This window comes from Mirounga angustirostris, unplaced genomic scaffold (genome assembly GCF_029215605.1).
Source record: "Mirounga angustirostris isolate CCGP_5_RB_7025 unplaced genomic scaffold, mMirAng1.0.hap1 SCAF_8, whole genome shotgun sequence".
Classification (NCBI taxonomy): Eukaryota; Metazoa; Chordata; class Mammalia; order Carnivora; family Phocidae; genus Mirounga; species Mirounga angustirostris.
Window position 1 is genome coordinate 68,202,379 of NW_026991716.1, and position 16,876 is coordinate 68,219,254.

A 16,876-nucleotide genomic window follows, 5' to 3' on the forward strand; every position below is an offset into this window, starting at 1 on the left:
CAGGGAGGGAAATGTGTAGTCTGGCCTACTGGGCTCTGCATTCACTGGGAGGGCAAGGGCAGGGTCTATCTTACTCTCCTGGCACCTACTATATGCAGGGCACCCAGTTAATGAATGAGTATATGCTCTTTACTAAAAAAGAGAGCACTTTCAAATGATATAAAAGGTGACTTTAATGTGAAAGGGGCATTTGTTGTGTAGAAAGGAAAAAGCTTTAAAGGCAGATCTTTTCTTGACAATTTACAGTTCCTTTTTTAATCCTAAAAACCCCACATTGTCACTGTAACAGATATTTCCCTTCCCCTTTTCATCAGGCAGATCTGCATGCTGTATCCAACTAACACCCAACCAGGGATACCAGAAGGTGAATATGTCTGATAGGAGATGGAGACGAGGATCAGAAAAACAGCGAGTCAGCCATGAAATAAGTTTATTTTATGATTCAATTTAATCCTCCTTACCCCCACCTTTTTTATATTATGAGCAATATATGCTATTAGGATAGCTATTAAGGGTGAAAGGATTAATTAAAACTATAATTATCTGATAAGACTAGCATACTATCTAACCTGATTTAGGGCAAATTCATCTACTTCAATTAAAAATACTGGACAGGAAAAAAAAAGAATGAAATAAAAATTAACTCTGCAGGTCCTGTTTCTACCATGAATTTCCTAAATGACCTAAGGTATCATTCAAACAAAGAGCCGTAGTGTGTTTTTAGCTTTTATTAGTTAAGAGTTCTTAGTACAAATAACAAATTTAACTTGACATTTAGAAAAAAAATGATTTACTCTCTGAGGTTTGTTCATAAAGAAAAACCTGTTCTGTTCACTTTAATCTAAATTTTAATGCCTAACACCATAATGCTTCTAAGTCTATAACTTAATTTTAGGTTTAATTTTAATAATTCTGTCTTACTATATCTGGTGAAAGAGACTAGAAACATTATGTAGGAAAAAAGCAAGAGACTAATTAAATGACCTGAATATAAAACTTTTACTAAAAGGCTTTTAAAAAAGCCTCTTAAAACAAAACAATCTAAAAATTAGAATACTTTTGGCAGAAAAATTAGCAACTATGAACAAAATTAACATTACATAATATTTTACCAAGAACTGCATTACAATATTGTGGCTTACATATATTAGAATGATTTGCGACATACTAAAAGCTTATTTATATCAGACATAAAAATCTCTTTGCTAAAACAATTTTTTAATGTAGTTTAGCACTTTTGGGAGACTCAGTTCCCAATAATGACAGTAACGCAATTTAGAAGATAATAGATAGAATATCTTTTCATTAGAGACCTATCCAGGTAAGTCTTGCCAAATAGTTATGAAATTATATTCAATAACAAGCATTAAGAACTCAAGATAAAACAGTAACTCAGGTCCCCTCATCAGTATATATGCTTGGCATCAGAAATCATACTATTAGTGAATACATACTAAATTCCGGGGGTGGGGGGGAAGCTCACTTTAGAATTAAGTGTCAATCTACATTTTTTTATGCCTTCCCTGACACACTGTTTCTCCCACTCTTCATTTTAATAGTGTTTTCTCCTCGGTTGGTGGTATATTATCACTTCTTAAAGACCAATCATACCCAACATAATCCAAGGTCATCAACTCCTTTGCAGCTGAAGTAAGCTACAAACAGCAGAAGACCAACACATTTCAACAGAAAAATATCCACCCTACTCAGCAAGGCAGAAGCCCCGTCTCTAAAACATTTTTAACCAATGGTTGCCTTAAAATTAATCCTATAAGCCCAACAGTATTCCACGATCATTATCATTGGTTTTGACAGCAAGTTCAAACCTTAAAAATATATATTAAAAATTTCCAAGTTAGATTACTCTGGAAACATAACTGAGTTGAAAAATCTTTCTATATTAGGATGAAATCTCATACCCAGTCACTGAGATACAGAGTGTAAGAGGAGGAGGAAAAGAATTACTGATTACCACTATACCCAAGCCTCCAGGAGCCATGACAGAGGAATTATCCAAGCAAACAGACAAATGTCTTCTGATCTCAACCTAATATGTTAGAGTTGTAGGTAAGCGATTTAATGCATCTCTTAAGTGGGAAATCCCTATGTTGTCACAGCTTCCACTTAAGAGTAGCTCAACTATGCTATGTGAGAAAGGGACCCCTGTCCACAGAGGACAGGGCTCCTAAGTAGCACCAGTGCTCCACCACCTGGGAGCTATCTTCCCAACCCAGAGCCTCCCACCTTCAATTTCCACTTGACAAGACTATATTTACTTCAGTGAGTACATGACCAAAAATAAGTAAATAAATAGGGATAAAAATAGGAAATAAATATGAACTCCAATGGAGTAAAACTTCCTATAGAGCTGATTAAGAGGTAAAACCTATTTATAAATAAAAAGCCAAAACCAAGCAAAATACATCTCTGTTTTTGGGTCCATTCAAAAGTCTCCTTCATTCTTGGCAATCTAGCTATGTGGTGAGATATGATCTACTTCTTTTCATTTACACTGTATTTGTCTATTAAAAATCATTCCTTAATAAGGACTTTTTAATATTAAAAATTCTAAAGGTTTATAATAAATATTGTATTAAAATATTTTAATATTTACAATTGGAAAAATGTATACTGTAGTCAGTCATCTCAGGGCTACTTCTTCAATTTCATCTTCTACAGATTCCACTGCTTTTACTGCTGGTTTACTGTTTGCATGTTTTAATCGGTGTCTATTTGGATTAAAACTTCTTCCTTCACTGAGGAAAAAGTCATCATCTTCATCATGTTCTCTATCCCTGCTGCTCTTATCCCCTGGGAGAAAATTTAGAGGGTCCAAGTCTCCTTTGCTGGCAGCCCGAGAATTTGGGTCACTGCTTTTAGAGGAAATGGTGTTGCTGCCACTGGCACCAAACAGCTGTTCCATCAGATTAGCTTTTTTCTCTCTTCTTGTAATTAAATCTACACTGTCTTTACTATGTTTCTCTATACTGTTTCTTTGGATATCCACAAGGCCACTCTTTTGGCTAAATGGATTTGACTTCCCTGATGTTTTTGCAAATGAAGGCACATAGCTGCCAAATGCAAGCTCATTTGGGGAGGCTGGGCTTCTAATATTTCCTGGATTCTGACCATCTCCTTTTGTAGTGAAAAGGCTGATTTCTTGCAGATGATGCCCATTAGATACTCTCTCTGAGGATTCAGAGAACATGTATGTTTTGGGGCTTCTCCCTGGGGAACGCAGTTTTGATTCTGAATCAGGTAGCAGTGGCAAAGGAGGGCATTTTATATTCCGAGAATCTTGGAGTTCTCTGTCGATCTCATTCAGTTTAGCAAGTAGCATTTCTCTCTTCAGCCTTTCTTCTTCCTCCTCTTCCAATTTATCAACATTTTGAATTTGGTACATTTCCATTTGGTTTCTTCCAGTTTCCACTGCGGGCTTTTCTTCTCTCTCCAGCAAAGATATCTTGTCTTTTTGCTTTTTAGCAAGTTCTTCTTTTTCCCATTCTGTATGAAATCAAATTTAAAAAATGGGATTTTACAGCAGTCATTATTTTTAAGTAGGAAATCTTAATTCTCATCTGTTACAAAACAGTATCTAATTTAGTTATCAGTACAGTGAGAATGAACATAAATTTCATTGCTACACTTGATATTCTGGAATTCAGAAAGAATATACTTAATGTGTATTGCATTTAAAATTCACATTTATAGAAAAAATTTTGTTCAGTGTAGAGGTAAGGAAGAAGGTTCTCTATTTTTTTTATACCTAATATAGTGCTATACACTGAATGGATGTACACTGAAGAGATGGATGGGGTTTATTTTAAACTTGAACCTCTGGGTGTCATACCCTGAGAAGGACACAACATCACTTATTTGGTATTCTGACTGAAGATACATTAAGTTGAATCTAATTAAGAGAACACTTCAGATAAACCTCAAATGAGGAACATTCTATTTTTTAAAAATGGGTCTTTAACATTTTTGATGACTAATCTCAAAATATTTAGAGAAGACTAAAGAGATAGAACTAAATGCAATTCATGATCATATCCTGGAGAGAAGAAAATGCTATAAAGGACAATACTATGTCAACTAATAAAACTAATATGGACAGCAGATTAGAGACATGTGTTGTAAGAAAATGTCCTTATTTTATAAAAGTACACATGCAAGTATTTTAAGGTATGGGCATGAGATATACAACTTACTCTTAGTAACTTTAGTAAGTGGCATACATTCTCACTGATGTTTGAGATTATTCCATACAAACTCCAGGAAAAAAAAAATAAAGATGAAAAGAAGGGGCCAGTCTTCTGTTACTTTATTCCTTTTCCTGGTACCTAGGAAGACCATAGTACCTTTCCATTCTATGTTTTATTAATAATGTGAAAGAATCTCCCTTTGTGCCTTAACCAATAGTAATATAAATATATCTTCTATTTCAACTGTTACATTGTTTTAAGTACACACACACAAATATACATTCACTAATTTAAGCAACAATTAGGTCATAATTTTATGTTCCATTAATTTTAAGGGAAAAAAAGGATTTCTCTGCAAGAAGCTTCTATAAAACTAATGAAATATATACAGAGGATTAGAGTCAGGGATTCCTCTTACCTATACCTTTAAGACATTTTATCCAGATGGAAATGAATTTATTCCTGAACTTCATTTTCAGTATCTGAAACTATGTGAGTTGGTTCATTAAACTTCCACACTATTGGTTAAACATGTTAAAGATTTACTTTCATACTAAAATGAAAGAAAACTTACAGGAATATATTTAGGACCTCACAATTCATTGATTTTAATGTTTGGGCTAGTCTACAGAGTCTCAAGGTCAAGCCAATAGAGTGCATTGTCTTTCAGTTATCTCTTCATCAAGCTTTAGTTAACATACACAAAAAAATTTCCCCTTTTATCTGAATTTTACTTCATCTGAATTTTCTGAGGGTAACTTGTCCTTATTCCCTAACCCCAAACAGCAACTTAACAGTTACGTTTTTCTTTCCTTAGTAACTTTATTCAAATGTTTGTGATTCCTAATAGACCATCCCCTACCACTGTATCAACCTTTTGTTATTCTGTATAACCAATTCACTGTTCAGCTGGAAAATATCAGGGGATGCTAACCCTTTCTTTCCCAAAGGATGCTGATTCATCACTTGAGTAAACAAACTCTTTCTTACCATCTTCCAGCTTCTCAACCTCCTGATTTTCAACATGGAGTCCTTGATCTTTAACAAATTTTTCTTCTCTTTTCACAATTGGGTTTAGAATCCCTGCTTCTTCATGTTTACCTCTCTCTTGCAATTCCAGGTCCTATTACATATTTTTTTAAAAATGCAAGTTCACATGTCAAAAGGGGGAAAAGCTATTTAAATATCATAGAGTCATCTCCCATTAAATATGACACCAACTAAATTAGAAATTAAAGCAAATTTTAATTTAATAAAGCAGTAAGTCACAAGCTACCACCCTTTGAAAGATACTTTAAAGGCACACAAGATTATTTACTTTAGTTAAAATTTTTTTAGAAAGTATAACCTATATCAGAACCAATATCATGGAATTAAAGCCAATACCCTACATAAAATTCTGAAAAGACATGTTTCAGAAGTATCCTTGCTTTGTACATTTCACAACAAAATCTGATTAATTCCGTTAATGAGGAAAGGTTATTAGCCAACTGTGGAGGCTACGTGAGAAGGTGCTGCTGAACTATAATACAGGCAGTAACAACCCCATTGAATCTTTCGAGTTTATACTTACTATGTCCAAAGCCTCCAGTAAATTTTATATTTAAATCAAATAAAAATGAAAACTTAAAATTACTTTTATATGGTCCCTTTCACATGTATAATTTTTCTGAATAAAAGAAAAATACCTAATATTAATACAGCAATGGATTGTCCCTAGTATCAATTTTCCTCTTCTTCCCTTTAGTTACAGAATCCCTTGAGTTTTAGCAGGGTTTAAGGCTGCTCAACTGGAAACTACATTTGCTAGTCTCCCTTGCACTTAAACAGGACCAAAGGGATTTGAGTGAATGTATGCAACTTCCGATCACATTTATAAAAATAAAAGCTGCTTGCCCTCCACTTCCTTGTTCCTCCTCACAAAGGTGGTGAGCCAGTTCCAACCATACAGAGGAAGACTACACTCTTTAAGATGGAAGAACAATAAGACAGAGGATGACTACCAAGGAACAAAGCTGTCTACTTATAATGGACTACTGACTGACCTTCAATCTATTAGAAAAGAAAGAAAACTTGTATCTTTCTTGAGCCACTGTATTCTGGGTCTCTTTCCAACAGCAAATTTGCTTGCACTTTAACAATGTTCCCTTTTGCTGAGACCCTTTAAAGTGGCAGGATCAGTCTTAAGAACTTTATAAACTGTGTGATTAGTTATTATCACAACCTGATGGACAGCCCATCCTTGTTTTATAGATTAGGAATTGGGGCTCCAGGAAGTCACACAACAATGTCAGAACCAGAATTTAATTAAAAAGGCAGTGCTAACTCCAAGGCTATACCCTTTCACTGTATCAGGTTGCTGCTCCTCATGCTGCCCCTTACAAAGACCATTTTTTTTTAGTCCTTTTAAAGTTAAGAATGACTTTGCTATTTCAAAAAGACAACATGATTTAGTTTCAAAGATAGTGAAAATATAGGAAGAAAGACACTCAGCAGATATAGCTACTCAGGAACCCAATCACACCATCCTTTCTCTTTTATACCAAAAGAAAAAAATCTCAGGGTCACTGGGAAACCTATAAGGCACAAAAACACAGGAATATATGAGATATGCTGGGTCCCTGGTATATTATTTTCTTTGGAATTTAAAACTATAAATACAAAATATAGAACCTCTTAGAGAAAAGAACATTGTGGTATTCTGTTTATAAGTCCTTTTAAATGAAGGCCCAACACAGACTCCCCTGAATGTCACTCTAATTTGAATGGTCTGAAGTCAGATTCCACTGCAATACTTTGCTCAACATTCAGCTAATCTGTAAAATTCTCAAATAGGAGGCCAAAAAATATGTAGACAAATCCTAAAAAATTATTTGAAAACTAGTAAAATTTGGTATTAAGTGTAAAAGCAAGGAGGGTTTTTAGAAATTACCTGGGTACATAAAAGGTAAGAACCTCTATCTCTGGGGCACCTGGGTGGCTTCAGTTGATTAAGCATCTGATTCTTGATTTCAGCACAGGTCATGATCTCAGGATCGTGAGATCGAGCCCTGCTTTGGGCTCTGCACTGAGCATGGAGCCTGCTTAAGATTTTCTCTTTCCCTCTCCCACTGCTTTCTTTCTCTCTCTCTCTCTAAAAAAAAGAAAAACCTCTATCTTCAACCCAGAAGGTACAACTAACCTTCCCGAAGCATCTGGAAGATGCAATGAAAACTAAGAGTCAATCCAAAGGAATTTAATAAAATACTCTCTTTAGAAGGCTACTTGCATATTTACACAGATACAGTACTAGCTTCATTGCTAACTTTTAAAATGTTTGATATTGTGTTTTTGGGAATAACTTCAGACCTAGAGTTTAGTACCTAATCATGTTGCTAAACTCACCAAAGTAAGACGTTTAGGTTCTTCCCATTTGTTTTCATAACACATAACTGTTTGTGGTGTTACAGGAAATTCTTCCAGCTCCACGTCTTCACTGGTTTGTACTCCTTTTGTACACTGGTCTGTAAAATCACTCTGGCATGCAGCTACCATGAAAATTACAAGTCTTCATTGAACAGTGCTAAGATATATGGAATTTAACTGGTATATGTTTGCCATCTACATGAGATAATGCATGTTTTGCTCAGCTCTATGACTATTACTGTTTTTTTTTTTCTAGGATTTACCAGCAATTATGTAATTTGAGGACAATTTAGACAGGTAAACCCTGTTAGTTTGTTTTTAACTTTCTGCAATTCAGAAGAGGAAAATTTATACTTTTGTTTAAAAAAAAAAAGTAAAGATATGCATAATAATACCAAAGTATTTATGAGTGAAATGAAATGACAGTTGGGATTTACTTTAAAATAGTCTTAAAAAAAAATACTCTAGAAGTAGAAAAAAAATAGATGAAATGAGATTAGTAAAATATGTAACTGTTAAAGCTAAGTGATGCATAAATAAAGGTTCATTAAAATATAATCAAGCACCAGTTTGGAATCTTCTTATTTTCATAAAAGTTTCAAAAATTATAAGAAAAAATTTAAACCTTAGGAAAAATAGAAAATTGACATGATTTCTGAAAATTAACTATAAGGAAATTTAAATTTACTTCAGTGAAGTTCTTTGCCCTTCTACTTTAGAATTATTTGATTTTATTATTAATAAGTGACAACTACAATGTTTTTCAATAATAATAGCTACTATACCATTTTTTCTTGATCTAAGTTCCTTTTCTTTCTTTGGAGAAGACTTTGGTAGCCGATTAGAATATATGTTTTTTATATCCAGTTCTCTCTCCTTTTCCTGAAAAGTAACCCAATACAATTAAGGATGTAGAGTATCAGTTTAAAATAAAACAAAAATTCTCATCTTGTCAACTGGTATTTTCCTTACCAAATTGGAATATATTATACCTACTTCAGTTTCCCTTCTTAATTACTGAACTATAGAAAGGAATATCTCTAGGACATCTAGGTTAGGGCAGTGATTCTCCCTAAACAGTGCAATATGTACTGGCAAACAAAAGAATTAGAGTAGATAAGGCAAAATTCATTTTCTTCCCATTCCTACCTAATAGAGCTAGTAAGGTCTTAAGACTGTCTTCCAAGCTTGGCAACAGAGATCAAAATAATTTCATTAGCATCTTTCAAACATGGCTTTGGAGTTACTGACAAGTTAAAAATTGGACTTTTCAAAAACACAGTGTTCTTTTATCATTTTGAGGCTATGGTTCTGTCTGAGAATTTGATTAACAAAAAATTCTATGTAAGATAATGCATGAACATTCAATTTTGCACAAAATTTCCACCCATCAACGACCTCTGGATAGAATTAAGAACACCTTTAACAAAATTAAATAATGTGAATGCTTCCTCTCAACACTGTGAAAATGAAGGGCATTATTTGAAACAACTTCTAAAATAATCCTAAGGTTATATGAGGAAGAACTTTGGGATATTTAATCACGCAACAGAGAAAAACTCTAGTTCTCATAATTCCTTCCAGGATTTCATAACTTATTTAGTTATATCAATTCTATTAGGATTCAATGTGTCACTTTTGGCATTTTTCACAGTGATTATATTAAAAAAACTTTTCTTTAAAAGTACCAAAGAGAATAGCAGAATTTTGTAAATTACATTGTCCCAACTTACAAATATGAATAAGTGTTTTAAAATGCTGAATGTTCAATATATTTTATATATAACCCATTAAATAAATAAACAATACTTACTTTTAATTTGTGATACAGTTGTTGTAGCTCCTTTTGAAGGACTTTATTTTCATCATGAGCCTCATATGCCCTTTTCCTTTCAGCAAGCAACTGTCGTTGGAAACTGTTAGTACTCAGCTCAAGGTTTTTGGATAGTTCCTATAATGTGTATATAAACATATAAAAAAATAGTACTTGAAAATAACTGAAGAGTAAAACACTGCACTTAGCATTGAAATAATGTTTTTAGTAGTACCATAAAAGACCTACAAATCAGGCTGCGCTTAGTGTTCATGAACATAAACTGGAAAACAGATCTACCAACAATTTAGTAAGGTACTTAGCCTATTATTCCTTATTTTGCTTTTCACAATGATTTGCAAATAAATCCTTAAGCATTTGCCTGAAGCATACATGAACAGTCATTTAAGTTGGTTGCAAATTCAGCCACAGCATGTGATGAGAAACACTGGCTTTTGGGAATCATAGTTCGGGCAAATATATACCAAGGCAGCTGCATAAAACTACACAGCACTATTCAAGGTGCAGAGATTACTTTGTAAAACATTTCTAGATAAAAATAATAGTCATTTCAATGGTCTTCAAACGTTTTCCATAAAGTTTGTGAAAAAATTTAGGTTAAAATATTTTCTTTTAGGTGACATCAACATCATGGTGGCATGAGTCATTCCTTTTTTCCCCACCTTTCAATTTACAACTAACCAGACCCATAAAACAAACATCTATAATGAAACAAAAGCACTTCTGCAAGCACACCTGAGAGAACCATCCTCTCTGCACCTGAAAGTGGGTGGACTAGACATCAGAGGAGGCTATGGAGCCAGGGGTGGTGGTACAGGTGGCAGAGGTGGTCGCAGGCCCATATGGCCTTTCTGGCAGAGGAGGTGGAAGGTAAAGGTGTTAAGTGGGGATCTGCCCGGCCACATGTGCGGCAGTTGGAGGGACTCACTCTCTGAGAGAGACCGCAGTGACGAAGGGGAGGAGAAGGAAAGGGAAAGAGGCAAAGAGAACTGAAGGAATGAGGGAATACCATTTCCTGGGCTGGACGCCCAGGATTCTGACAAGAGATCATCCATGAGTCTCTGGGAAACATCCCCCAACTCAAGGATCCCCTAGTGGGAAATGGGCACAGCCAAAGAATTAAGTGGTAAGCACACACCTCCCTCCACTCTGACACCACACTTCTTCTTTCCAGTCCAGCAGCTTTTTTTAATTGTATAATTTTTTTTCTCATACACATTTTATTTGAAGGCCCCTGATTTGCTCAGTACTGTTACATGTATAGAGCCTTCTGGTCCCTAGGGATGGCTTAAGGTCTAAATAGCTCAAAGAACAACTGGGAACTTGAGCACTAACTAGATATTTGGAAATATTAAAAAGTTGTTAATTTTTTAGATGCTACTCTTGGTATCGGTTAATGGCATTGTGTTTTTAGTCTTTATATTTTAGAGAGATACAAGGTGAAGTACTTAGGAATAAAACAATAGGATATTCAATATCTACTTCCAAATAATACAGAGAGGTGGAGGAGAGTATATATGAAAAAATATTTTCTATAAGGTGACATTTTTTATTGAAGTATAGTTGACACACAATGTTATATTAGTTTCCAGTGTACAACATAGTGATTCCACAACTCTATACCTTATGCTGTGCTCACCACAACTCTAACATCTCACCATACAATGCTATTACAATATCACTGACTATAGGCCCTATGTTGTGCCTTTTTTTTTTTTTTTTGGAGGTGATAGATATGTTTATTGCCTTGATTGTGGTGAGATGGGAAAATGAGTGTATACATGTGTCCAAACTCACCAAATTGAGACACAGATTATGTGCTATTTTTTTTTATTCTTATGTTAATCCCCATACATTACATCATTAGTTTTAGATGAAGTGTTCCATGATTCATTGTTTGTGCATAACACCCAGTGCTCCATGCAGAATGTGCCCTCCTCAATACCCACCACCAGGCTAACCCATCCTCCCACCCCCCTCCCCTCTAGAATCCTGTTTGTTTTTCAGAGTCCATCGTCTCTCATGGTTCGTCTACCCCTCCGATTTCCCCCGCTTCATTCTTCCCCTCCCGCTACCTTCTTCTTCTTCTTTTTTTTTTTCTTAACATATATTGCATTATTTGTTTCAGAGGTACAGATCTGAGATTCAACAGTCTTGCACAATTCACAGCACTTACCAGAGCACATACCCTCCCCAGTGTCTATCACCCAGCCACCCCATCCCTCCCACCCCACCCCCCACTCCAACAACACTCAGTTTGTTTCCTGCGATTAAGAATTCCTCATATCAGTGAGATCATATGATACATGTCTTTCTCTGTTTGACTTATTTCACTCAACATAATACCCTCCAGTTCCATCCACGTCGTTGCAAATGGCAAGATCTCATTCCTTTTGATGGCTGCATAATATTCCATTGTATATATATACCATATCTTCTTTATCCATTCATCTGTCAATGGACATCTTGGCTCTTTCCACAGTTTGGCTATTGTGGACATTGCTGCTATAAACATTGGGGTGCACGTACCCCTTCGGATCCCTACTTTTGTATCTTTGGGGTAAATACCCAGTAGTGCAATTGCTGGATCATAGGGTAGCTCTATTTTCAACTTTTTGAGGAACCTCCATACAGTTTTCCAGAGTGGCTGCACCAGCTTGCTATGTTGTGCCTTTTATTCCCGTGACTTATTCATTCCATAACTGGAAGCCTGTATCTCTACTCCGATTCACTCATTTTGTCCATCTCACCATCACTCTTCCCTCTGGCAACAATCAGTTTGATTTCTGTCTTTATGGATCTGTTTCTGCCCTCCTTAGGCCCCATCACCTATTTAACCCATCCCCCCCCAAGCCACCTCCTTCAGTAACCCTCAATTTGTTCTCTATAGTTAAGAGTCTGTTTTATGGTTTGCCCCCTCTCTCTTTTTTCCCATGTTCATTTGTAAATGGAATTGTTTTCTTAATTTCACTTTCTGCTACTTCGTTATTAGTATATAGAAACACAACTGACTTCTGCTATTAATTTTGTATCCTGCAACTTTACTGAATTCATTTATTACTTCTTATGGTTTTTGGCGGAGTCTTTAGTGTTTCCTACATATGATCATGTCATCTGCAAACAGTGACAAGTTTTTTTTCTTACCGATTTGGATGCCTTTTATTTTCTGTCTAATTGCTATGCCTAGGTCTTCTAGTACTATGTTATATAAAAGTGGCAAGAACAAGACATCCTTGTCCTGTTACTAATCTTAAAGCTCTGTTTTTGCCCCCTGAGTATGATGTTAGCTCTAAGTTTGTCATATATGGCCTTTATTATGTTGAGTTATGTTCCCTCTACACCCACTTTATTGAGAGGCTTTATCATGAATGGATGTTGAATTTTGTCAAATGCTTTTTCTGCAGCTCTTGTGCTGATTATATATTATCCATCACTTTATTAATGCTGTGTATCATGTTGACTGATTTTTGAATATTGAACTGCCCCTGATATCCTGGAATAAATCCCCCCTTGATCATGGTGAATAATTTTTAAAAATATATTGAATGCAGTTTGCTAATATTTTATTGAGGATTTTTTTGTATCTGTGTTCATAAGGGATATTACTGGCCTATAGTTTTCTTTGTTGGAGTGCTTTTGTCTGGTTTTGGTATCAAGGTAATATGACCTTGTAGAATATATCTGGAAGCTTTCCTTCCTCTTCTATTTTTTAGTTTGAGGAAAATAGGTATTAACTCTTCTTCAAATGTCTGGTAGAATTCACCTATGAATTCATCTGGTCCTGGACTTTTGTTTGTTGAGAGTTTTTTAAATTACTAGTAACAAAATTAAATCAGTAATCAGTGTATTCAAATTTTCTATTTCTTTCTGATTCAGTTTTAGAAGACTCTATGTTTCTAGGAATTTATCCATTTCTTCTACGTTGTCCAATTTTTTGGCATATAATTTTTCATAGTAGCCTCTCATAATCCTTTGTATCTCTGTGGTGTCATTTGTTACTTCTCTTTCATTTCTGAATTTATTTATTTAGGTCCCATCTCTTTCTCTTGGTGTGTCTGGCTAAAGGTTTATCAAATTTATTTTTTTTCAAAGAGCCAGTTCTTGGTTTCATTGATCTTTTCTATTGTTTTTTTAAGTCTATTTCATTTATTTCTGTTCTGATCTTTATTATTTTCTTCCCTCAACTGGCTTTGGGCTTTGTTCTTCTTTTCCTAGTTCCTTTAGGTATAAGGTTATATTATTTGAAATTTTTGTTTCTTGAGGTAGGCCTTTATTTTAAATTTCCCTCTTACACCTGCTTTTGCTATATCCCAAAGATTTTGGAACACTGCATTTTCATTTTCAGTTGCTTCTATGTATTTTTCACTTCCTCTGTGATTTCTTGGTTGACCTCTTGATTGTTTCCTAACATGTTGTTTAGCCTCCTTGTTTGTGTTTATTCATATTCTTTTATTGTAACTGATTTCTAGTTTCATATCATTGTAGTTAGAAAAGGATGCATGATAGGAATTCAATCTTCTTAAATTTATTGAGACTTGCTTTGTAGCCTAATGTGATCTGCCCTGGAAAATGTTTCATGTGTACTTGAAAAGAATGTGTATTCTGTTGCTTTGGGATGGAATGTTCTGTTAAGTCCATCTGGTCTAATGTGTCACTCAGACACCGATTTTCTGCCTAAATGATCTATCCATTGATATAAGTGGGGTGTTAAAATCCCCAACTGTTACTATGTATTTGCTGTCACTTTCTCCATTTATGTCTATTAGTATATGCTTCATGTATTTAGGAGCTCCAATGTTGGTTGCATAGTTAATTACAATTGTTATATCTTCTTCTGGTATTAACCCCTTTATTAGTAGGATTAAAAAAAGGCATTATGTCTACTTTTTTTTTTTTTTTTTTAAGATTTTATTAGAGAGAGAGCATGAGTGGGGGGCGTGGGCAGAGGGAGAGGGAGAAGCAGACTTCCCACTGAACTGGGAGCCTGATGTGGGGCTGGATCCCAGGACCCTGGGATCATAACCTGAGTCAAAGGCAGACACTTAACTGACTGAGCCACCCAGATGTCCCTACATGTCTGTTTTAAATTCTACTTTGTCTGTTTTAAGTATTGCTACCCCAGCTTTTTTTTTAAATTTTCACTTCCATTTGCATGAAATTATCTTTTCCCCTCTCTTCACTTTCAGTCTGTGTCTAGATCTGAAGCGACTCTCTTGCAGGCAGCATATAGAGGAGTCTTGTCTTTTTATCCATTCCTCCCAACTCCTCCCCACCATGTGTTCTGACTTGAGCATGTAGGCCATTTCAATTACATTAATCACTAATATCTATATACTTATTGCCATTTTGTTAATTATCTTCTGGTTGTTTTTGTAGTAGTTCTGTGTTCCTTTCTTCTCTTTGGGATGGAATGTTCTGTTAAGCCCATCTGGTCTAAGGTCTCTTCCCTTTGGACTGATGACTGACTTTAGTGTTTTGTTTGGCTTACTTTCTCTTCATTTTCTTGTGTATCTATTATAGGTTTTAGATCTGTGGTTACCATAAGGCTCATATATAACATGCTACGTACATATACCCAGTCTTAAGGTGATGGTACTTAAGTTCAAACACATTATAAAAGAACTTCATTTTTTTACTTCTCTCCCCATTTTTAATGTATATGTCGTCATATTTTACATCTATTTTGTGTGTCCCCTTTTTAGTTAAAATTAATTTTGCTATTTTTGTCTTTTAACCTTCATACTAGCTTTGTGATTGCTCTACTCCCTTTGCTGTGTGTTTGCTTTTACTCATAAAATCTTTTCCTTTTATAATGTTCTTCTAATTATGTCCTTTTCTTTTCCACATAAAGAAGTCCCTTTAACATTTCTGGTAAGGCCATTTTAGTGGTAATAAACTCCTAAACTTCTGTTTGTCTGGAAAACTGTTTATCTCTCTTTCAATCCTTAATGATAACCTTGCCAGTAGAGTATTCCTGATTGTAGATGTTTTCCTTTCAGCACTTGGGATATATTATGCCACTCTCTTCTGGCCTGCAAAGTTTCTGCTGAAACTTACCTGCACCCAACCTCAGCTTTAGCTGCACTGCCAGGGTGTCCCTGAGGAGGACCTGCTGGCTGGCATATGGCCAGGTTGTCCTCTGTATCGAGAGCCCCAGGACAAACCAGTTAGCACCTACTTCAGCTATCAGGCCAGAGCACCCACTGTGTGGAGAGCCCTGGGACTCCCTCAACTTGCACCCACTAAGCTTCAGCTGTCCTGCCAGGGTGTCCTCTACATGGAGAGACCCAGGACTGACCCGGCCCCCACCCATTTCAGCTCTAGCCATCCCAACAGGGCAGGCCCGGCATGGAGTGCCCTAGGAACCACACCCATGTCAGATACAGCTGAAGAGACAGAGAAATATGCAACAAATGAAAGAAGACAAAAACCTCAAAAAAGGGCTAATGAAACATAAACCAATTTAGCTAATAAATAGTTCAAAGTAATAATCATAAAGATGCTCACACTGAAGAGTGGAAGACTCCGTGAGAACTTCAACAAAAAAATAAAAAAATGTAAGAACCAATCGGAGTTGGTTCCTGTCCCAAATGGCAGAGGAATAGGAGACCGTAGTTTCGTCTGGTCCCAGGAATTCAGCTAGATAGCTATCAAATCATTTTGAAAACCTGCGAACTCAACCGGAGATCTAAGAAAAGCTGCAAGCAACCCTACAAACAGAAAAGTGGCCACTTTTTGCACCGTAGGAGGTGAGGAGAAATGAATCCGAGGCAATATAGTGGAAGATAAACTGCCTGCCGGGGTAGGGAGCCTCTATCAGCTGGCTATTGAAAAGTGATATGGCAGTGGAGTGCAAAATCAGAACTTTTAGAAGTCTGCTCCAGTGAGAGATGTCCCTGCCTGAAAGGCACTCAGGTGGCAAAGTGGGGCAGAATCCTAGGTGGGAGAGTGTGGTCTCAGGACCCCCGGGGGATCACAAAGAATGGGGGTGTCTGAGTGCAGCAGAGTCCCAGGCATCGGAGTGGGGAAGCTGGCTACAATCAGTAAGCCCAGGAGTGGGCGTTCAGCTCAGTGTCGCCATAAACCAAGAACAGACTGGCACCACACCTATCCACAAAGACCTGCCAGACTGGAGAGGTCTGACCATATTATATTCAAGTGCTAAATAAGAATACTTTATCCAGCTAGGATGTCATTCAAATCAGAAAGAGAGATAAAAAGCTTCCAGGACAAACAAACTAAAAGAATTTGTCATCACTAAACAAGCTCTACAAGAAAAGGGGATCCTTTAAGCAAAGAAAGAGCCCAAAAGTAACATAGACCAGAAAGGAACAGAGACAATATACACAAATGGTAACTTTACAGGTAATAAAATGGCACAAAATTCATATCTTTCAATCGTTATTCTGAATGTTAATGGGCTGAATGCCCC

The 16,876-nt window shown here is 36.0% G+C and overlaps 1 protein-coding gene across 1 annotated transcript in view; it reads right to left on the reverse strand.

Moving 5' to 3' along the window:
• Nucleotides 1-415: 415 nt before the first annotated feature.
• The window catches only part of LCA5 (lebercilin LCA5), a 69,976-nt gene continuing 53,515 nt past the window's right edge, over nt 416-16,876 (reverse strand). Inside the window, exons 4-8 of the mRNA XM_045867140.3 lie at nt 9,424-9,561; nt 8,396-8,492; nt 7,590-7,732; nt 5,196-5,328; nt 416-3,504 (exon numbers count right to left, since the gene is read on the reverse strand). Of these exons, the coding sequence (XP_045723096.1) occupies nt 2,642-3,504; nt 5,196-5,328; nt 7,590-7,732; nt 8,396-8,492; nt 9,424-9,561 (1,374 nt within the window). The 3' untranslated portion in view covers nt 416-2,641. The remainder of the gene's footprint in view (nt 3,505-5,195; nt 5,329-7,589; nt 7,733-8,395; nt 8,493-9,423; nt 9,562-16,876) is intronic.